The sequence below is a fragment of the Glycine max genome, chromosome 17, assembly GCF_000004515.6.
Source record: "Glycine max cultivar Williams 82 chromosome 17, Glycine_max_v4.0, whole genome shotgun sequence".
NCBI lineage: Eukaryota > Viridiplantae > Streptophyta > Magnoliopsida > Fabales > Fabaceae > Glycine > Glycine max.
The window spans coordinates 38,041,478-38,065,819 of record NC_038253.2 but is presented as its reverse complement, the minus strand read 5'-3'; the positions used below and the strand labels follow the sequence as shown (position 1 = coordinate 38,065,819).

General features: G+C 33.0%; 1 protein-coding gene and 1 pseudogene across 7 annotated transcripts; one reads left to right on the top strand and one right to left on the bottom strand.

Moving 5' to 3' along the window:
• Positions 1-960: 960 nt before the first annotated feature.
• On the bottom strand, positions 961-7,137 carry LOC100803557 (uncharacterized; annotated as a pseudogene). Its single transcript, XR_419245.4, has 12 exons — positions 6,880-7,137; positions 6,731-6,792; positions 6,137-6,187; positions 6,011-6,037; positions 5,581-5,685; positions 4,745-4,852; positions 4,490-4,561; positions 4,351-4,401; positions 3,664-3,726; positions 3,438-3,562; positions 2,964-3,171; positions 961-1,866 (listed from the first exon to the last, which is right to left on the bottom strand). The product of XR_419245.4 is annotated as an uncharacterized protein (transcript).
• An 8,700-nt stretch (positions 7,138-15,837) lies between these two features.
• Positions 15,838-24,023, top strand: GPA2 (guanine nucleotide-binding protein alpha-2 subunit). Of its 6 annotated transcripts, none has more exons than XM_014769339.3 (14): positions 15,838-16,403; positions 17,534-17,620; positions 17,699-17,771; positions 18,536-18,573; positions 18,657-18,746; positions 18,910-18,987; positions 19,486-19,593; positions 19,698-19,799; positions 20,410-20,465; positions 21,724-21,858; positions 22,152-22,245; positions 22,402-22,461; positions 22,544-22,623; positions 23,447-23,986. In XM_014769339.3, the coding sequence occupies exons 2-14, from the start codon at positions 17,573-17,575 to the stop codon at positions 23,622-23,624; spliced, it is 1,140 nt and encodes a 379-aa protein (XP_014624825.1). In that variant the 5' UTR covers positions 15,838-16,403; positions 17,534-17,572; the 3' UTR covers positions 23,625-23,986. The 6 variants fall into 6 exon arrangements, with proteins under 6 accessions (XP_014624825.1, XP_006600246.1, XP_006600245.1 ...); XM_006600183.4 differs by having other exon boundaries at positions 15,839-16,403; positions 17,534-17,601; XM_006600182.4 differs by having other exon boundaries at positions 15,839-16,403; positions 17,425-17,601.
• The last annotated feature ends 319 nt before the right edge of the window (positions 24,024-24,342 follow it).

Genomic DNA, 24,342 nt, shown 5'->3' with positions numbered 1-24,342 from the left:
TTAGTCTTTTTATAACAAAAGAAATAGTATAATGCTTTAATTTGAATAAAAAGTGAATGTACAAGAAGTGAATTCAATACACAGTTTCTTCAGTGGTCCTTGGTTTCATTTCCTTATTTCTGAAGTTTCAGCCGTACGAAGGAAGGGGCTAAGTTCCATTGGTTTAATGGACTTGCTGCATAAGAAAACCATCAGCATTCAGCAAGATATATATCTTCTTTTAATTTGGACCGCAATAACCATACAGAAAATAATTTTAAAATTTGTTAGAACTTCAGTAGATAAATTATTGTCATGGATGAATAAATGTCCATTTTCACTGCTTTGATTTATCCAATATCAGCCAACTACATTTGAATCTGAACAAATTCTAACCTAATTTATCAAACATATTCTGTGTAAAACTACTCGTAGCAATACTCCTGCCTAAACTAATGTTATACTAGAAGTTAAAGAACAGTAACATTTAAAAGTCTATCAATTGAAAACAACTTGCCTTCCAAAAAAAATTGATAACTCCTTTTAAAATAATGACTACAAAATTCAACAATTTTATCATTCATAATCTATAATTAAATGACAATGTACAAAAATTTACACCATTAGAGAATTTAGATTAATCCAAAGTGAAAATTGAAAGAAAACAAATTAAAGTTTGTGCTTTATATGAGCTTGTGTAATGAATTCTTTACTAGTCTAAAGTAGCTTGTGATGACTATATTACCATGTAGAACCAAAGAAGCTCAAACTTAGAATTTTCTTATGTTTGTTGCCGCCAATTTTGTTAATGATTCAGCTAAAAGACTAAGATCTAGCATAAAAACAGTAATTGACAATCATAATTACTAAACAAAAACACAGAAAGTGGTCCTTTTGCATTTCCAAGCAAATGATGCCAGGGTGCATAACTACCATGTGTCCATCTCTAAGGCCCCCAAGTGGGGGAGCAAAGCAATAAAATTTATAAAAAAAATAAAAATAAAATAGAACTCTCTCCATCAAAACTTACAAAAATATGAGCCCAAACGGATTTTCAAGTACTTAAAATGAATCAACAAGGAAATTACATTCTACTTCCCACTTTTAATTGTAATGAAGAGAAGAATCAAGAAACCAACTTGAAATCAAGCTAGAATAATAAACTCAATATCACTCCTTGCAGAAGAGCAAGATGTTTAATGCTGTACTAGGAAGATCATCCTTTAAATCATTGTCAACAAACCAATTGTCAATAATGCTTTGAGACAAATTACTTGAAGTACCAGCAGGCCACTTGTCTACTAATCTAAACCCGAAATGCACTGCGGCCGAAAGTAAGGTTGGTTCATCTACTCGGCGAAAGATGTGGCAAAGAATAAGTCTGGGGACATTATCATCTTCCTTGCTTCCTCTGGGAGCAATCAGTTCTTTAGCAGTTGCAAACAATGGCAATATAGCATCAGGAATATATGTCACGTCTGTGCCAATGATGACATCAAACCCTCTATTGCTCACTACTTCCTTTATGCATTCAATGTGTTCCTTGTTTCCCCACTCCAGTTTTTTTGTGGTGAGTTTAGTCAGTAATGATGGCTCAATGTTGGATGCAACATTTTTGGTCAGGAGATCAAGTGCAAAGCCATCTCCATCAGTTGCAACTACTAGATCAGCATCTCTAACAGCAATCATGGAGCAGATTCCCCCACTGCCGCACCCCAACTCCAAGACCCTTTTTCCAGCAACAATGTTGGGATTTTCTGCAAGGACAGAAGCCATCAACCGAGCTGATTCCCACAGCATCAAACCTGTTGACTTGCAGGTATGCTGGTACTCTTTTGAAAGTAAACTAATCTTGAAATTCCAGCTTCTAAGGTTGATCTCAATAATCTAACAGGAAAAACTAAAGTGATGAGAAGTGAAAACATACATGTGCATATAAGAAAATCAATTGTAAGAAAATAAGCCAAAAATAGAGGCAATAAAGCTTTTGTTAATGACATAAATGCTCCAAATTGATCAAATTAGGTTTTTGGTTTTAAAAAATATTTTTTAAACAATTTTTCAATTAAAATAAATAAATTGTTTGATGGTCTATTCTCAATTTAAGTTTTGAAAATTGTTTCCAAAACAAGTGTTTTAAAAACCAAAACATAGAAATGGTTGAGAGATGTTTCTAATTCTCTTCTTTACTTTTCTTCCTTGTCTGGTGCTTTCCAGGAGTCCCTGAGCTTCAACCTGGAGTGGTTTGACGTGAGGCCAAGGAGGAACTGAGAGGACACAGATGGAATGTGGAAGACTCCTTCATGAGGACCTAGAACTTTATGCCCGTCACCAGCTTAATGATGGATGTTCAAGGGGTTCGTCTTTGCTGTGCACCTCTTCAGCAGTGGGGTAGTACATAGTGTCCTCTGCCAGGACCACCTGGTTGTCCACGTTGTTTGAGACCCTCATCATCCACCCATTGCTTGGACCCTCGCTGTCAGATTGGGCACTGTCACCGTCTGGTTTGTCAGCATTATTATTGCCATCTGCTTCAGAGTGTCTGACAGGTCTTGTTGGACCCAATTTCAGGTCTGATGTAGTTGCTGAGCTCATCGACAAGCTGTTGTCAATGGTCGAACAACAAGTGTGTAGAGAACAAGAGAAGCAGTAGGTGGGAGTTGCTCTCACTACCATTTCAAACAAATAGAGATATTTGTTACTCACCATGAAACAATTTTCAAATAGACCCATCAAACAAGTTTTTTTTTTTAAATAGAAATCAAACACACCCTTAATCTTCTTATTTGGAAAAAAAAGTTGTACAAAAATAGCCTTCACAATTGCCAGCAGAGATTCAAAATTTGTAGAACATCTGAAAAGAAGCTAGCTCAGGTGGGATATGTTCAGATACTAAGTAAAAAATGATTGCATGGAATCTGATTAATTTTTTTTGTAAGAACTTAAGAGAACCAGCAATGACTGAGCAAAGGTGAGAACCTTACCTCATATTCGTTGGAAGGTAAGACTCCAAACATGTCAACTGCCACACCCTCAGACAAGTCAACTGCAGAATCATTTAAACCACCATTCAAACTATTTTGCTTGATTTCCATATTGGCATTATCATTGTCAAGATGATTGGCCTCAGCTTCTATGCATGAAGAAGAGTTGGAACTATCTGATACGCGAAATACAGCTTGGACCCAACGCCTGAAACCAACAAACAAAGGAGAACATAAAAGAATAATCACAGACAATATGTGTGTGTTGTGTGTGTGTGTGTGTATGAAGGCAAACAAATGGAATCTCACATCTCTAAAATCTAAACCCACAGAAGTTCAAGAAAGCCTTCACCAAAAAAAAAAAAAGTTCAAGAAAGCATTTTATATGATAAGTTATAAAACAACTGTTATAAAACTATTATCACCATTACCATATAAAAAAGAGTAAAATGAGCTTGTGATAAAATATATTACCGATTCATTATCAACTCCCTTGAGCGATTCTCAACTTGTTTGCAGTATACATGAAGTTTGTCAACATCAAAACCATTTTCTTTGAATAAATTTTTCAAGAACTCATTTGAAAAATAGTAAGCACGCTGGACAGGAAACAAAAGGAGTATTACATTAAAAATGAAGAAAGTCACATGAGAGATAAGTTACAAGGTAACATGGGCATTGGGCAGAACAGAAAACTTACAGTGCCATCACCTCTAACATAAAAGTTATCACTAATCTTTTGATCCTTGCCAGAGAACCTTTCCTATAGAGCATAAAAGTAGATATACAAATCATCACATACTCAAATAAGAAATCCATCAACCAAAACTTGAAAGTCAAACAGTTTTCCTTTCCAACACTGGAAATGCTAAAATTGAAATGGTAATTTGTTTGATGATCCACCATATTTTAGTTAAGGAGTAAGGGTCTAACAGTTTCACATTGAATAAGGAAGATGAGGAATAGAATCACCCCACCTTGGTATAATCATAGCTAAAGCCTAAAGGTACAGACATTAATATTTAAATTGCTTTAATATTAAAACAATAAGAATTATATTTGGATTTTTCCAGTCATCAAAGATAAAGCTTTTTTATTCAAATTAGTATCTCTAGTATCACTATAAGTATCATCTTTCTGTAAAAATTTAGTCCAAATGACTACAATGTCTTTTCTGGAACGAATATGAACATTCTCTGTTTCAAACTTTTCTCTCCAGTCGTTCTAATTCATCAATAAATTTGTATGATCATCAAGGAACTTTATTACTGATTTCATTTATTCCAACACATTTAGTTCTAATTATCAGAAGAAAATAAATTGGACAATAATTGTAGACTTTTCAATTTCTGGAAGACTTAAAAAGATAAAGTGCAACATAATCCACCTGAGCAAGGTCTCCAGTAGCATAGTCTCAGAACAACACATATCCATTTGGCTGCAAATGGAGAAAGGGTATGACTTTCATCACATGCAAACAAGTTATCTAGCGAAGTTTTTGGAAAATATAATGAATTATTTCTTACCTTGATAACTTTTCTAATATTTTGCAAAACTAGAGGCATCTTTTCTGGGGACACTGTAGACAACATAAATATCTGCTTACAATGTCAGCTACATAAACAAGTTTCATGACTAATTCTCAATAATAAGAGCAAAAAAGTTATCGGAAATAAGGCAAGAAAATGATTGCTTGCAACAAACAAAAGCAAATGCTATCACATAATCACTCTGGTCTACATTAACTTTAAGTTTTAAACTGCCATTCAGAATTTCAATACCATTGTAACAATATCAACTGAAGATGGAAGAATCTCATTGCACAGATCATCAGCTGTCAAATCCGAGACAAAAGCACTAACATGGGATTCCTTGAAGTCTTCATGTGACTGCAATTAAGAAAATAGCTTCATCCTCACTAGATGTATATAAACAAAAAGCATTACACTTCTTTATTTTATAACAGAATAGATAAGCAGTACAAATTCATTCCTTTTAAACCAACATAAAGTGTGGCCTTCTATGACAAGAGATTTAGAGCTCATAAGGCCTAAAGTTAGATGAATTGTGGAAGAGGACCACCGAATGGAACATTCTAAAGGGACAAAAGTTGCAAAATTCCATCCACCTACATACTAATGAATAAACTGTGTAAAAGAGGTAGTTTCCACAATTTATACCCATAATGTGGCATTAAAGACCACAAATTAAGATGGTTCATCAATGTCTATTTTACACAATGTTACAGACATTGGTGCGAATTTACATTTCTCTGCATGAACCTTACCAGAAATATTCACACTAACAGATTTGTGAGGGAATGCAAGAGAATAAAACATTGGGGAGATCTCCATCAATGAGTCACAAGAAAACCACACAAATGAACTTGACACCACACCCAACCCAAAAACCTCAAGGCATTAGGTTTGTAAGTCCTTCTCACTTATATGTGGATCAAATTGCTCATTCCTACCCAATGTAGGACTTCTTACTCACTTGCATTCTAACAATATCAAGATTGAATCAAAAAGCATACAGCCAAGTCAAGTCACTATACAAGCACATATACAAGCATATGATGATTGGACATAGAGTTTACAAGAAGGAGATTTCCAACCTTAACCAACTCAATAGCTCGTGGTGAGAAATCACACGCATAAACAAAAGCATCTGGATTTGATGCTATGACAGGAAAGATAGTATTTCCAGCTCCACAGCCAACCTGTTTAGCAGACAGATTCACTTATTAAGAAACTCACTAGACCAAAGACCTCCTGGAGAGGAGCATAAACAGAAAAAGTACTTCATCAATAAATAAACATTGCAAATATCACAAATGATGAATAGAAGAGAAGAAAATCAATGCTGGAAGGTTCTACTCCACGATCACAGTATGGCTTAAAATCAGGATAACTATCCTTTCCTTTCACACTAATCCAATTGCAACATTATATATGCTCAACATTATAATTCCAGAGTCATTTAAACAATAAAGGATAAACTAATAAACCATAGAAGCAGAAAGAGTTTGATCCAGGAATATATACCTCCAAAAACACTTTTCTTCCTCCCCCCTGAAAATTGAAAATCACTTAAACCATTACAACACATTGAAAGAACACAAATCAAATCAAATCAAATATAAAATAAAGATATTAATTCTTTTCACTCACAGAAAAGTATTCGCCCCATTCCTTATCCAAGTAGTGCCGATCTTTAAAAAACTGAAGGTATTATCACTAAAGTCAAATTACACATAACAAATGCCTAGAAGATCATTAAAATAAAAGAAGAGAGAGAGAGAGAGAGAAACTTAAAAACTAGGTAAGTGACATATCAAAAGGCAAAAATCTGGCAGGTTGTCTTCTGGTTTGCTGCTGTGTGGAAAATTTGGAGGCAACATTTGGTTTACCGTTTCATTCCATGGACACACGTTCTAAAGCACCGTTTTGTGAGAAGCAACAACTTCTGTTTGGTTAGTGTTCAATGGAAAAACAAACACACAACATGCATGGGAAGTTTGTGTGGGATGCTTTGAAATGTAAACTCTATCCACTATTATTGGATCCACTGGTTGTAACCTGTTTCTGGTTATTTACACTCCTAGTGTTAATGACCAGTTTTTATTAATAATAATACACAATTTTTGCCTTTTTCAAAAGAGAGGCACCACAATCACAAATAGTATTGATTGAATACACAAGTGAGCAACAAAATTTGTATTGACAGAGACCAAAAACACAATAAATACTAATGAAAAAACTAACTCTGTCCTTGTGGAGCTTGTAGAAAACATCCCAATACCTCTTGGCTTCTCTTTCATACTTCTCTGCAAACAAAAACCAACAAAAATTAAACTTCTTTTTTCATTTGGGGTGGAATTTCAAATAGGATAGAGACCCCTCCAGTTAGATACCTCTCCAGAAAGGTGAGACCCCAGAATTTGTATTGGGATAAATTTGCAACCTTTGGGTTTGGGGTGGTGCTTTTTGCTCCCCTGAAGCCATTGTCGGGGCCCTTTTGGGTGTAAACGAGAGAGCGTTAGTATAACTTAGATCAAAGCGCGAAGGGAACCTCACCGGCGCCGCCACGTTCGGGCTCACCATTCCGCCTCCATTGAGCTCGCAGTTCGTCACGGCACCACTGTGTTATAGAATCCCGCTCGGGGTTTATCTCTCTTGTTTATTACTATTTGATATTTTATAAATTACTATTGTTTTTTTATTATAAGAATATAATTGAAAATTGTTAATTATTTTTATGTTAAAATTTTAAAATAACAAATAACTATAGATCATTTTTTTTCTTTTTTTTCTTTTTTGAGGTAAACGTTGTCTTTTATTTATTAATAGGAAAATTTAAGATAACTACATCAGACTCAAAATCAGTCATAATTTGATGGAGTCTCCTTAACCCCAATACATTTAATGAAGTTCAAAAGTTAATCTAACTAGTTTGTCTTCCATTAAATTATCTCTTCTCTTTGTGTTAAAAAAAAAAGGGTTGTTTCAAAAATAGTGTTAGAAAAGCATATACTTGTTGGCATCTTTATAGCCCACATGAAGACCATAGTTATGCCAAAAAAGGTTTGAATCAAGTAGTAATAAAGAGAGTAGTTAATGACAAATGTTTTCCATTTTGATTGTGAAACACAACTTCAAATCTTGATCCATAAGCTTTCTTTACAGAGGCATCAAAATTAACCTTTATCATTCCATCAATCGGCGTCTTCCATAAGTTGTTATGTTTTTGGGAAACTCGAGAATTTTGAATCACTCTGTTCATACCCATTGAGTTCATGCAATTCATTATATGTCTTAGGTTCAATTCTCTATGTGAGAAAACCTAAGTATTCCTTCGTTTCCAAATTGCCCATTAATTCAAAAACTCTTATTGTGAATTCCTAGTCCCTTTGTGATAGCACATCACCAATCCAAGTTGCCACATTTACAATGGTAGAGTTTGTGCAAATTCCTATATTGGACATAAACCAAATTCTTTGAACATTCTCACACACCAGGAGAGCATGGGTTATTGTTTCCTCTTCTTTCAAACACCATAGGCAAAGTGTGTCAATAAGTACTCCCCGTGAACATTTTTTTCTAGTTATAATTTCAAGTTCCTTAAAGAGTTTTGAAGTTCAATGAAGGGAGATGTGGTCAATTTTCTTCAAGATTTTCATACAAGACGTGTGTTGGAGGCCAGGAGAAGGATATCTTCAAAAGTTTGTGGGACATCAAAATCCCACCGAAGGTGGCTTTCTTCCTTTTGAGGGTTTTTCATAATAGACTCCTTACTAAGGTAAATCTCAACAGAAGAAATATATAAGTGCTAGAAAATGACTTATCATATCCTCTATGTTGAGAGGTAAATAAATATGTTTCTCATTTATTTTTTCTCATGCAAAGTTTCACATCTAATTTGGAAGATATGGTACAACATGATTGGTATTGTCTATGCACTCCCTTCATTTGTGAAGGAGCAATACTGAAAAAATGTCCATGTGCTACAAGGTAGGGCCAACAGATTTTGGTGGCAAATTGGTTGAAGTGCTATTATATGGAAAATCTGATAGCAAAGAAATGCCATAATATTTGAGGATAAAGTGCTTCATCTATAGGTTTTGTGACAACAAATTATGTTCTTCATCTGGTCGTGGCTAAAATCATATGAAAAAGAATTTTGTCTCGTATAAGTAGTGGATGATGGATTTGATCGTGTCTATTGCACGAGTGGAATTTCTGACTCGTTGAACTTTTTGGTAATGGTGTTTTGTTTTTCTTGTCCAAAAGTTTTGTATCTTCTCCTATGTGCATCATGAGCATATAAATTAAGATCCAAATTCTTTTGCCAAGGGTATTAATGGATATAGTAATAGAGTATAATGAAATGTTGGTGCTTTGGAGGGCTTACTTTGGTTAGCATACATATGGATATAGGTAGTAGAATCTCAGTTGGACACATTTCTTTGTATCTTTTACGAGCACACCTTGTGCATTTTATGAATGAATGAATTTATTATCGAAAAAAAATGATTTTCTTTATGAATAATGAATAAAAATAAATCAAGATAATAACATTCTATTTTATTTTTTGTGTTACATGACATTAATGTCAAAAAACCTAGTTAACTAGATGTAATGGTGTCTTTTTTTCCAACCACTTTTTTCCTACATCAGAGGCTCAAATTGAGACCTTACTTAAAGAGGGGATTGAGTCTCAACTCCGCTCAAACTAACGACATTATTTTTCCTATATTATAATTCTAATCTTTATATTGAATTATAACTATAATATTTTTAGGAATTATTCATAAACAAAAAAAAATTAAGAGTTTTTTTTTAAACCGCACTTTTAACTGACAACTAGCTTAACAATTTTTTTATTGATTATCTCCAATTACTATCTATTTATTATTATTTGTAACTTGATTTGGTTGAAGTACCTGAAGCACATTAGAAGGGGGGATTGAATAGTGTGAAGGATAAAACTAGTCTTTCAAAAACTAATAAAAACTTTTCTCAAGCAGATATCAATGGACAAAGGATTTCATCCAAGGGGTTCTAAATTACTTTGCTTAGAAAACCTGTTCACAAAACTTGGATAAGATAGTGTAGAAGTGACTTAAAGAAAATAACATGTTATATAGAAGTAGTACTGAAAATACAAAGATTTTATACTAGTTCATCCCAACTCTTGGGCTACGTCAAATTCTCCTTCAAACCTTAAAAGGTTCCACTAATCAAATCTTTTATTACAATCAATTATTCTCTATGTCACTTTTGGCTACAATGAGTACTCTCTAGGTCACTCCTGGTACTAGGCTTAATCTTCCTTGAGATTAAGACTCAAGTATTCTTTGTCACTAAGTCACTCTTGGCTTTCACAAACAATATATGTTTGATAGAAAATGGATTCTAATCACTTAAAGAGTGTTTACATAGTAAGCTCGAATATAATGAAACTCACTAACTTAGCAGAGCTAAGATTCAATCAATTCGCTAAAGTTTCTTTCGTCCAATGGACCAACAATGTTACAGTACTTGTTTGTTTTGTCTCAGAATATTCTCTTATGATTTGACTCATTTAACATGAACATCTTCAAGCTTTATATAGAGTTTAGAGTTTTGATCTGTTGAAAGATCCCAGTTAGTCGTTGTCTAATAGCTTTAGCGCTTGACATGAAGTCGCTATTGTGCAAAGAGAATGGGGACCACAAACGCTTTTTGCAACATATCTTCAGAGAAATACAATTTGTTAGTGTTGCCTAGTGCTTAGAGCTAACTTTAGCATACAAATTGAAAGAAACGTTAACAATATAAGACAAAATGAATTAAGAATATCAAGATAAGACAATTTAAATCTTTCTTTTTTTTGTGCTATGGCACGAGTTTCTTATTGAGCCTATAGACGTTACTTTCTTGTGATTGCTTTCAGTTCTTGAGGATCATGTAACTACTCCATGCTTTTGTATAGCGAGTCAAGTGTGAAAGCACTCGTCTTCTTAGGACTGGACACAGAAGCAGTATCATTCAGTTACTGATACTTTGCCTATCATCCAAAACCTTTCTATTCATGCTTTTCTGCTTATATTTCATAGAGATAAAATGATATGTATATTAAGCATGAAAGGTTAATACATAAAATTTATACTTTGTTAATATCAAAATCTTAGGGATATAATTGTTTGGTAAAGTTCAATGTCACTTGGACGCGGTTAGACTCAACAATCTCCCCATTTTTTATTATGACAAACCGTATAAATTTTGATATTCAAATGATAAGATAAGGATTTTAGGATCAAAGTACCATAATAGTTTAGGATGTACCGTTGTGCACCATGTACTTTTGATTTGTGTATTTGAGGAATATACCTTTGAAAATCAACAAACTTGTTAATTTTCAAAGTGTAAAGATATCTTCTAAAAACATAATCAAAGCATATATTTCATAATTAGAGCAATTATGTTATCAGAATGAATGAGCGAATTATGTGAGGATGAATGAGACTCTCCTTGAGTTCATTACCTTAGAAAAATGTATTAATTAAAGCATTCATAAAATCATAGCATATATATGTATGAAAATATAAAACATGAAGGACACACATATCTGACCACCAAAACACTTGTTTTATTGAATAGTGTATGAGTACAAGTGTGTGAACACATCAAAATCATTACTTGAATTACTTTAAAAGTCAACAAACTTACAATACATGGTGGATTGTGATTGGATAATTGTGTAAAACTTTTTACATTAATAGTGTAAAATCATTTTTCTCATAAAAATATAAATATTTATGTATATGATATTGGATGCGCACAAAATCTCTCTCTCTTTCTCTTTATATATATATATATATATATATATATATATATATATATATGTGTGTGTGTGTGTGTGTGTGTGTGTGTCAAGCAAGATGACTTATTTAGATCTTTTATTGAATGATTAAGATTAAAACATACAAAAAACTATAAATTTGGGCCACAAAATATTTCATCCTTCATTTTTCTTTCATTCGGTTTTTAGTGAAAATAAACTGACCATACAACAAGTTAGCTAGTAGTTACATGATCACTTAAAAATATATGTATATATTTTTTTTTTAATTTTGATAATTTAGATATGATCTAACAAACAATATTTATAAGAGTGAATCACACAAACTTTTCCTGAGATTTGTAAAAATTACACATGTATCCCTTCCAGTTTTAACACCTAAAAAACTCCCTTAATTGTTGAGCAACAGTTACACATGCCTCCCCTGACCCATTAAGTCCGTTAACTTTTAACATTTTAACAAAAGGGAAAAATGTGCATGTCCATGACCTTTTAATGAATTTTGATTCCCAAAATACCTTTTTCCTTCAACCTTAAAACATTTGAACGCTTCAAAAAACAATAGGAGAAAATCATGCTCGTTTCCCTGGAATAGGGTTGTCAATAAGGGTCGGTCCGACCCGTTTTGGCCCAGTCCGCTTTTGGCCTGCCATAACAGGCCAGCCTAGCTCGCCCCGCTAAGCAAAACGGGCTATCTTTCCTAGCCTGGCCCGTTTCAAGCTAGCTCGCAGGCCACTCGCCAGCCCGCCAATTTAATTTTTTTTTTCCAAATTTTGTATTGTCCTTTATCATTGTTGGTAACATCAATTTAACATTGTCCTTTATCGTTGTTGGTAACATCAATTTTGAATCTAACTCATGTCTCTTTATAATTTTTTATAACTAAAAATAATAATATACTAGTAGTAAGCAATAAAAGAATAAAACCTATCACAAACTTCAATATCTAAATCTAGATGACCTTGTCACCTAGTGTGCCTCTAATCCACATCAACAACATTGGATGAACCCTTGGAAGAAGTTGTCTTCACAATTGAATCTTCATCAAACAAATCATCATCATCTATAAAAAAGAAAAAAAAAGTAAAAAAAAGTGAGAAGTGACAAATAATTACCAAAATAATATAAAATAAATAATGAAGTTCTTTACCCTCATTGAAGCCATGCTTCCAATTGCGAGTACAAATAATTGCTTCCACACAATCGGATGAGAGGCGATTTCTATACTTGTTGAGAATGCGAGATCCAATGCTAAATGCAGATTCAAATGCAACAGTTGTAAATGGTATGCTCAGCAAGTCACAAGCCATAATAGAAAGATGTGGAAATCTTGGACTATTAGTTTTCCACCAATCAAGTACATCCATATGTGTTGTAAAATGCAATAAGAGATTCAAGAGAATGAGAAATGAGATTCAACTCAAGAGGCCGGAGGGTCTGGTCTGGCTTGCATGCGTTTGGGCCATTTGGACTGCGAGAGTGCATTTGGGTCATTTCAGAGTCCATAATCTATTTTTTTTAAAAAAAAGCACTAGCCCGCAGGCTGGCCCGCCTTGACCCTTCTCTAGCCCATTGGGCTTGCGGGCTAAACGGGCCAAGCCTAAATGGTTTATGAGTCTCAAATTCCAATCTAGTTCAACTTTTTTGGAGAACGGGTCTGACTCGGTTTGACACCCCTACCTAGGAGGCTCGTGTGTGATGAAAGAGATCGTGTAACCCACTTCTAGCTTGTAGTGGGTTTCGCTTTATTTGACACACTTTTCATGCGTCTTGTTGTTGGGTTTTGGTATTTGTGTTTTTCTATTCATGAGTTTTTTTCCTTTATGTTTTATTTTGGTGTTGGTTTACGAGTATGTATTCTTTTTTTTTTCGTTCTTTGCTTTGTTTTGTCCAACATTCGGAAGGACATCTCAATAACCATAAAAAAAGATGATCCAGCCAAATAATGGCCAAACACTATCCCTTTTGTCGAGGGATCCTCGGTCTTGTCTTGCCTCTCGTGTTTGTCTGAGTAGTGGTATCCAAAGAAGGAGTACCTTTAATAGGTACTTCGACACTCAAGTAAGCTTTGAGTTGTGAGCAATAACTAGGGTAATAAATATGTATTCAATGAATAATAATTTTTATCTAGAGGTCTTACTTTATTTATACAAACCTTATTGGACCTTAGGCCTGCGTGTGTTGATTACCATTTAAGTTATTCATCTCTTAACCCAGATTAGATGATCTAATTTCGTGATTATCCGTAAACATGATTGTCTTGTCTTTATCTAGGACAAGATAGGTATTTGATTGCCCTGATCGAATACCTATCCAATATAAAAAATAAGTGCATCAATCCAACATTAGATAATTTTGCCAACTATAATACCATGAAGTCATAATCAATAATTGTAACATATGCAAACAACTTATTATCTTTAGTGATACCACTAAGTTATATTCAACTTGCTGCAATCATGTCATAGGATCATTCCACCAACATATAATTCAAAAAGAAAAGTTCTATTTGTTTGTGAGCCATTTCCATGACGATACCTTGAACAACATTGTAAAAGTAATATAAGAAAAGAATATTGACCAACATTCAATGAAATAGGAAATTCATTAATATAATATCATGGTTCTTACAAATAAATCCCATCAATTTGCACATGTATTAAGAACAAACTTATTCTACAAAAAGTCAAACACTAAATATTCTAAGAACAAGTTTATTCTCAAAAAAAAAAAGGTGCACAATATATAATTAAGAATTAAGAACAAGCTTATTCTGAACAAAAAATGATCCTAAACTTTCATAATCCACAGGGTGTGTTATGGGCTTGGCCCATGCATGCATAGACTGAAGAAGCCGTTTGTGTTTATATAATCGCTCAAAGGCCCTTGTAACCAAAGAAGTCGTCTTCTTCAACTTTCAATGAACATTGTGAATTTCCCCCCATTTTGAGAATCCTAACCCATTGGTTTAACCCCTTCCTAATCTGATTCAAAGCAGAGAAACACATTATTAAAAGACAAGGGGGTAAGAAAGGAATAACAAAAAAGCACAAATCAATTTTCTTTTATATTACTTTATTATATTAGAATACTCAAACATAGTTAATAACATAAGGGTGTAATTATTATGTGTCAAAAGGAAAAGGAAACGTGTGTAATTTTTAGAAACTTCTAAAGATTTGTGTAAACTCTATTTATAATTTTTATTTCTTACAATCAGAAATTTTTTGAATTAATACACTTTTTATACATAACTAAATTTAATTGAACTTGGTTTTGGAATTAAATGTTAGATTTAAGTTCAAAATTGAGTTTATTAAATATATATATATATTTAATAAAACAAGTAGAGATGATATATTTATACAAAGTATATCAAGTATAATTTTTTTGAATTGATAAAGTTTTAATACATATATCATGTGAGAATTCCAAATGAAAAGTTGAGTTTATTAAATATTTCAATTACTTTAGTTATGTATACACTTTTTTATAATTCACAGACTAAACGAGTATAACTAAAATTGAGATATATAATAAACTAAACTTTTAACTTAAATCTAGCATTTAATTCCAAAATCAAGTTGAATGAATTATTAATTACTATAATAAAATTTCGAATTAATTCGATTGATTGATAGCCATATCTGGCATACCAAGTTGGTCAACAGGTATAAGATTTGTGATCATAAACGAGTCAAACTTTCACACAATAATTTATTAACAACTTAATAAAGAAGCATGGTCGGTTCAAAGATCAGGTGAAGAAAAGATTGAGAAAAAAAAAGAGGAAAGATCAACAAGAAGACCATTGACCTTTTACTTTGAATTTCCGTTTCCTAAACAACCCACCGAGAAACCTTTGGTCGTAAAGTGCAATGTAGACGTAATTAAGTCCAATATATGAACCTTTCACATTTATTTATAGTGTGACTGAGTGAACTTTTTATTATAGTTATAACTATAATTATAATATTGGTGAAAATTGATTTTGTGATATTAATTTTTGTTAAAATATATAGTTGATAATTTTTAATAAAATTTCTTTTTTTAATATTTTTTCATTCACAAAATTTAATCTTGAGATCTTAAAAAATTTAAATCCGATTCTATTAAGATGAACAACATATTAATTAATTGAATAATTAAAAAAATTAATAAATATTTCAATCATGAAAGTAAGTTTTTTTATGGATTATGAAAATAAGTTAGTACTGAAATTTAATATAAATTTTTTATTTAACATAAAATTATCTGATTAATGTTATCAATTCTTCAACGAAGAATTAAATCGTGTTAATGAACTATTAACACAAATAACAATAATATGTATGTTTTAATCAAATGATTCAATTATAAATCATGAATTTACTTATCAAATAAATCATATTAAAAAGAGAAATAATGATTTTATACATTCACAAATATCAATCATTACTTTCAAGAGAATTATTTCCTATCAATACTAATATAATTTTTTTTTATCTAAATGTATAACTACACTACACACACTGAGGTTAGTGTGTATTTCCCAAGACGACATAGAAAAGTGTTATAATCGCTCTGTCCTCGCTGTCTCTGTCTTTGACCGAAGCCAAAGAAGAGGAAGAAACCTTAGCAGCTTTCGGCGCTCTTCTTTTATCTCTGATTTTTTTTTTTTTTTTCTCTTTCCCTTCCAATTTTTTCTCATATCATATTCATCTCTGTGCCTCTATGACAGACTAGTACTTGTTGTTTTTTGTACCCATTATTACCCACACACCCCCAAATACAAATTATATTCCAATCCATTATTTTATTGTTATTGTTACTATTATTGGTATTATTACCTTAAACTAAACAAAAATAAGTTGCTATTGTTTTTATTGTTGTTGTGATTATTATTATTATTTTTTTATATATATACTGGAGTGATGTATCTTCCTAGTTTCTACTCTCTATGCAATGAACAAAGCAACTGAAGTTGTTGCTTTTTAGCTTCAACAATTTCTCAGTCCAACCAACCGCATCAGTCAAATCTAGCGGCATATCTCAGCCTTCACTCTCACAACACTTGCAAAAAAAAAAAAAAAAAACCTTTTTTCTTCGTTTTAGGTAACCGTCTCATTTTTTTTCCTGTTACATTCTTAATCTCTCTCCCTCTCAAGATCGTTCCTTTTCTTGGTAATTTGAAATTGGTTGGATTTTCTTTTGGCTGAGGAGATTCCTGTAATTGATTTTTGCACTTGCATATGCAGATCGAGATGTGGATGTGTGTGATTTTTTTTTTGGATGTGTGTTTTTGTGATCTTGCATTTGATTTGTGTACCATTTTGGAATGCATTCTCTTTTATTTGTTTAACTTTCATGGGTTGATTGAATATTGCATGCTAATGGTTTTAGTAGCATTTGAGCTGCTGAATTTTCTTGCTAGTGTGAAGAGATTGAGTTGTTTCTGTTTTTAGGTATGGTACATAGCTTACCAGTAATAAAATTAAGAAAATCAAGAAAGGAAAAATGAAGCTGTATGCCCAACTGAATTGATTACTTTCTTTTTATGACTTGATTATTTTTGGGAACCCAAAAAGCACACTCTAATACATAGGAAAATAGTGAGTCATGTAAATTTCTATTACAATCCTGTGTATCTTAATTATCCTCATAATCCTGTCCTCAACATGGGGTTGCCTTTGAGATAATCTGATTGGTGAGCTTAGCCATATATATGGTGAAATTCTGGGTACATTGTTGTGTGCTACTGCCTTGGCTCTTTGTGTCACTCATACTTTATTCATATGTGATCACTAAATTGTTCCCCAGTTGTGAATGAGTGGAGAATCCCCTATTGTCCATTCAAAATAGCATTTTGGCCTTTTGGGAAAATAACTTACTGACAATAGTTCTCAACTTCAAATGCAACGTGGTAAATATTTTGGCGCAAAAAGGTTTTAGTTCAACCTGTTATCTAGCTGTGCCTGAGTCTGTTTTACTTCATTAAGCTGTCTTATTAGGTTGAGTGGAATATCAACGTATGAAGTGACTTGAGATCTTCCTTTGCAGGGACGGTGGGGGGGTGTTGGGGGGGTCGTGTTTGTTCTTGTTTTCGCTGCTGACACTATCCTAGTTTTTTTGTTAGGTGAAGTCAAGCCCGCTAATGTGTGTACACATTAGAGAAGGGCATTGAAACAAAGTGTGATTTCTGGTGGAGCTTGACTAGTCATCTTCTATGCTGTCTTTTGTAACAGAAAATATGGGCTTACTCTGTAGCAGAAATCGCCGTTATAATGATGCTGATGCTGAAGAAAATGCACAGGTCTGTTATAGTCAATAAAGTACGTACATTTTAAGTTGTTAATCTTGAAGTGTTACATACATGGCCTTTAATTTGACAAATGTGTGTGCATTTGCAGACTGCAGAGATTGAAAGAAGAATAGAGTTAGAAACGAAGGCTGAAAAGCATATTCAGAAACTTCTACTACTTGGTACATTTTGCTTTGGCAGTTTTCTTGTACATCTATTGTGCATGCTTCACTAATACATTGTAAAGTTAAAGTTTTCCAATTTAAGCGATAGGCACTTGTAATCTAGCATAGTATAAGTGGTGAGTGGTGACAATGCTTCCCTGATTTGAAGGAGTTCCAAAAAAAAAATTGGTTCTCAGAAATGGCACTGTTAGCTGTTATGTTATCATTTTTTTTCTCCTTTAGGAGAAACCTGCAATCTCTGAAGTACAAGGTCTTTTACTATTAAGAAAAAAAGTTGTTTATCTTCTGATTGAGCTTTACTTGATTCATAAGAATATGTATGTTAGATATAAAATCATTCGACTCTTCACCCAATAGCTCAAGCTCAAGCTTTTGGGATAGTTGGTGATTGACATGATATTAGCATTTAGAGATTCTAGGAGCAAGTGGTCAAGTATTCAATCCTTTTTCTTAATAAATTTTTTAGCAGAAAGTGTTTTAGTTTCTATTGTTTAGGAAACTATTTGATAATTTGTATACTCATGCTCATGGCTCAGGCCTTTAAGATTTGGAATAACCGATCAGACAGGATATCATGTTATCCTTATTTATCTTGGATGTCTTCTTCTCTGTTAGTTATGTGGTCTATCCTGTTCCTATTCATATTGTGATATTCATTTAATTGAATCATATATGCAATAATTGCTTAATTTCTTGCTTAGTTCCATTTGTTATTTTTCTTCTGGACTCATTTAAATGTGTCAATTTTTCCTTTTGTTTAGGAGCTGGAGAGTCAGGGAAGTCCACAATATTTAAGCAGGTAAGAAAATGCATTGTTGTCCATGTTTTAGCTTTTATATACTTGCTAGATTGTTGATATTTATTTATTTCTGTAATATGCAGATAAAACTTTTGTTTCAAACTGGCTTTGACGAGGCAGAACTAAAAAGCTACTTACCAGTCATTCATGCAAATGTGTATCAGACAATAAAAGTACGCAATATTTGAAAGGGTGTGTTAATTATTTTTCTCTTTAAAATACAGAGTTTGCAGTGTTCACTGCTTATAGTTTGAAAAAGTTTTTTGTGAATTGAGTCTTACTGGAGCTAATTGAGTAGAATGTAATCCTTAATATGTACTTGATGTGTTTATACAGTTACTGCATGATGGATCAAAGGAATTTGCCCAGAATGATGTTGATTCTTCAAAGTATGTTATATCCAATGAAAATAAGGTAGTTTACTGTTACCATCTCTATTATTCCCTACTATAGTATGGGCAAGAATTTTAGAATGCGGTATCTTGTTAAACAAAATTTTGTGAAGAACTATGATCAATTATACACAGGCATCTTTTTTATTTTATTTTATTTTTAGTGAAGTTTTGTTACTTTCTCAAATTATCAATGAATTTATTAGAAATATAATATAAAGCCATTCACTTGTATTTATCTAACTACTTAAACTTTTGGGATAGTTGGTTCATGACATGATATCAAAGTCTATATGGTCAAGTGGTTTAGAGTTTGATCCTTGTTATCCCCATTCTTCAGATAAAAAGTTGAATTTTTGGCACAAGGTAGGTTTACATGTTCATTATCCATACTCCAAGCCCAAATAGCCATTGCATAAGAAGGCATGTTAGGAATATAGTATAAAACCATTCTCACCTGTGTTCATACAACAGCTTAAGCTTTTGTGATAGTTGGTTTGTGACAGAATTGTTCTTGCAGGAAATCGGGGAAAAGTTATTGGAAATTGGAGGCAGGCTGGATTACCCATATCTCAGCAAGGAGCTTGCACAGGAAATTGAGAATCTGTGGAAGGATCCTGCAATTCAGGTGGCTAGATGGCACACTTTGGTTTATTTTTCTTAAATTTTGCTATAGTTATTTTTTGGTATAAGTTAATTAGTATTATGTACCACACATTTTACTTTCTGTAGGAGACATATGCCCGAGGTAGTGAGCTTCAAATTCCAGATTGTACTGATTATTTCATGGAAAATTTGCAAAGGCTGTCTGATGCAAATTATGTTCCAACAAAGGTAGCCAAAATCTATCATAATCTTACATAGATTTAAATCTAATCCATAATTTCATTTTTATCTGCCTTGAAACATTGCAGATCTGATTTATTTCTTCTTGGTCGGTGTGGTATTTTTTATTTTCTTTGGGTTTGAGGACCCAAATAATTTTCTTCTCTTCTTACCTTTGTTGGTGCAACATTCATCAGGCATGGGTTACAACCCTTGACACTTCTATTTTATTACCAATAAGAAAAGTGATTTAAAAGGGTCTGAAAAAAATTATTTGCTTTGTATTTGTAAAAAGATCAAGTCATAAAGTGCGCCATTATTGATCTCAAGTAATTAGTGGTATGTAAGTCTGTCCTGATTGGCCTTATTTTGCTTTCTTTTTGTGCTTAAATCAACTCATGTTCTATTTTGTCTCTTGTTGGTATATTATTGTTGTGATACTAATCATATTATATTCTGCAAAAGTAACTTGGTGTCCATTCGGCAGACTAAATAGAGGATATATCTTAAAAGAAGTTCACTAAAATTTATTTTCTTTTTGAAGTCATAGACCCTTAAATTTGAAATGGTTGTACATTAAAAATTTGTCACAATTTCTCACTTTGTTTCACAACTGCAGGAGGATGTTTTGTATGCAAGAGTGCGTACCACTGGTGTTGTAGAGATCCAGTTCAGGTAAACATGCTGATTGGCTTGATTTGTCTTTCTAAAATGATACAAAGAAGTGCTTATTACTGTCCTTGTTGGTGGTGCTTGTTTTGAAATCAGAATGAAGATATATGGCCTGTTTGGGTGGGGGGGGGGGGGGTAACTATAAAGAATAGTTGATGAGATGGGGATAATATCTAAAGGTAGAGGAAGACCAGTAAAAGCTATAAATGACATGATTAAGACAGACTTTGATCTAAATGACTATTCCACAAACTTGAACACAATTGCAAGTTTTGGTCCATGTAACCGACCCTGCTTAGTGGGAAATGACTTTTTGGTGCTGTACTATTCTCTCTATAAATTTCACAATATCCTCCAAAGAGGATTTCGGCATTTGCTGAGTGCTATTATTTGGAGAATGTCTGAATTACGACCCTTAAGTAATACTTAAATTATGGCATTTATTCTCTTCCTCTTCTGTTATTGTTGTTTGTTCTTCTAGTTGTGGTCTTTAGCAAGAGTTACTGTCTTTGATGAATCTTGTTATGTTTGAGGTTGTGGGAGGAAAGGGCTGTCTGTTTGGTATAGCCACCTTTGTAAGGAGCTGCCAACAAGGTGGAGTCACATCTAGATATATTTGAGGAAAGGGTTGCCCTTTAGATAAAGCTGTCCCTAGATAGTTGGCCTATCCTAGGAGGAAATGTATATTAGTGAGGTGGAGCTGCCTTAGATTAGTGTTGTTAGCCTTAGCCAACGTGGTGTTACCATAATAAGTGTCAAAGTCTAGGAGCAAGAGCCATCTCGTGGTTTTCGCCATCTAGAAAAACAGGTATTACAAGACTTTCCCAATTTTTCTTTGTCATGAACCCACTATCCCAATGCTTAAACTGTTAGGCAAAACACAATAATGATTTTATATTAGTTTCAATATAAGTTATAAGTTAAAGATATTATATTTTCAATCTATTACTTTGAGCCGCCTAAGTTTCCTTTCTTTCCTAATCCTAAACCTATAACTCTTTACAGTTCTTGTTCTAGGCATTGTCCTGACATTTGATTGCTGTAATTGGTTCATTGCTCATGATTCTTCTTCTATGTTATTCTCTGTTCTTGTTCAGACTACATGATATTCATGTCCACCTTCTCATATCGTCTAAATAATTAAAAGCGGTAGAAAACTGGTTGCATTACTTTTTTCAAGTGATCTTTGTTATGGCATAATATGGCATACAGTGTAGAACTGCTCATCAACATATATTGTTATGTATTTGCTATTTTGCAGTCCTGTTGGGGAAAATAAGAAAAGTGGTGAAGTCTATAGACTCTTTGATGTTGGCGGCCAGAGAAATGAGAGGAGAAAGTGGATCCATTTGTTTGAAGGAGTTTCAGCTGTAATATTCTGTGCTGCAATTAGCGAGTATGGTCTACCATTTAACTCTTTATTTTAATAGGACATTTTCTAATCTCAAACGCATATAAGGCTTTTGCATATACATCTGCTCTTTACACTTGTAAGGTCCCACATGAAGTTTTTATTTAAGTGGGTATATGGTTTAGTTACTAATAAAAAAAAATATGCATAAAATAGTTTGTGCTAGTACAGGGAGTAGACAAATTAATTCTTGCATTCTTTCAATATTGTTGGCAAGAGTGCATCACAATTATTAAATGTACAAAGCTAAAAGGTATTGACATCACACTTCCCTTCAGGTATGATCAGACACTTTTTGAGGATGAAAACAGAAACAGAATGATGGAGACCAAGGAACTTTTCGAGTGGATCCTGAAGCAACCATGTTTTGAGGTTTCCTCTTTATAGTCTTGTTTAACTTCAACTTCTACTACAATTACGTAGAAATTTCTATGTCAATTTTTTCTCTCAGGTCCCTTTTTACTTTTTTGTCACTTAATTTTCTACCTATCTCATAAAAAAAATGATGTCCTTCTCTTTTCTACACAGAAAACGTCCTTCATGTTATTCTTAAACAAGTTTGACATATTTGAGAAGAAGATCCTGAAAGTAAGAACCATCTGAATGTTGTACATTTTATCCTTGTTGGATAGGTTATCATAATTTCAGTCTAATGTCTTGCATTGTGCAGGTCCCACTTAATGTATGTGAGTGGTTCAAAGATTACCAACCGGTTTCAACAGGGAAACAAGAGATTGAGCATGCATATGAGTAAGCAACTTCTTTATACTGAGGCATATAGAATAAAAGCAAAATGCCAAAATAGTTTATCCTGGCCAATAGAGGCCTTCCAAATTTTAGACACTCTTGCGTTGTTCTATAACTGCTTTCTATTGCATGGTGAGCCAGAAGAATCTTAGTTGTGTTTCCATCAGAACCATAAATAGGGAATAATACTCATGTTGATACTTGTATATAACATAGTAAGCAAGGCTATGAACTTGTTATGATTGCTCATGGACCGTTTTGTTTAAGAAAATGATTTTTGTTTTCATTTTATGTTTTCACTTTTAATTATAAAAATGTTATCTTATTTCAAATGCTTTATAGGAGAGACTAGAAACAACTTTTTCTTGTTTTCTGTTTTCATTGTTTCTTATGCAGATTTCTGTTTCTTCTTTTCAAATGTTTTAAGAGAAAATAGTCTGAATTGAATTTTACACTGTCATTTATTTACAAATTGCCATGTATGGTAAGTTGTTTTATTTTTATAATAATTACCTTAAAAGTCTGACCATAATTTCTGATTGGTTGATAATGTAAAATTTTTTACATAAGCAATGCTTAGAAATTAAATTGTTTTCTGTTTACATTATTTCATATACAAACTTTTGAAAACAGGAAGTAAAGTGAAAATAAAGTGATGTTTTTGTTATTAAAAGTGAAAACAAAACATTTTTCCAAACTAAATGGCCCTACTATCTTAAAAGAGCCAGTACTATAACCTGGAAAAGAGGAAACTCCAAGTACTCGATGATTAATTGTTCATAATCAAAACAACTAATTGACTTGGATAAACTCTTCTTTTTTTCAGGTTTGTGAAGAAAAAATTTGAGGAATCATATTTCCAGAGCACTGCTCCTGATCGCGTAGATCGCGTCTTTAAGATCTACCGGACCACTGCCCTTGATCAGAAGGTTGTGAAGAAGACTTTCAAGCTTGTTGATGAGACTTTGAGGCGGAGAAATCTCTTGGAAGCTGGCTTGTTATGAGCACTGAACCATACTATGTTATAAAATGGGATAACAATATTTTTACATTGAAGAGGTGACCAGATTTTGGGTATACTAGGCGATTCAGGTATACTAAATATTAAAATCGATTTGTTGATTTTTATTTCTAAGTTAATCTTGTGGAGAGAAGAAAGGCCTTTCTTGGAGTTGATATCATGATCTGTGATCATATTTTTATAGATTGAAAGTCACTAATCATATGATATATTTCATACTATTAGTGATTATATTTTGCCTCTAGTGTTGTTGTGTTAATGTGCATACATGCATCATGCAGATTAGATGCATGCACGCGTGTAAATAATTTGGAAACGTGCCATGTGTCATGTGCTGGCTTTGTCGAGTTCTGAATTCAGACCTTATATTAAATTTGCTTTTAATACTCGTTTCGAATATTGGTCGGCATTGATATTAATCATATTATTCTTTTCTATGGTGCTAGAGGCATGTTAATCACACTTTTGACACATTGTTTACATGTACTACACGTTTTCTTTTGGCACCATTGTTGTTAGCTATCATGGCTTGTGTTTCCGTGCTTGACTTATGCTTCGTAATAACAAACGCAAAATTTTCAAATTAAGGAAGGACTACCTTTGTTGAACGGTCATTGGTTGAGGGAGGCACAACTCAAGACATGTCCGAATATTTGATTTTGGTGTTTGTTTTCTAATGATTTTTTATTTTTTAATAATTA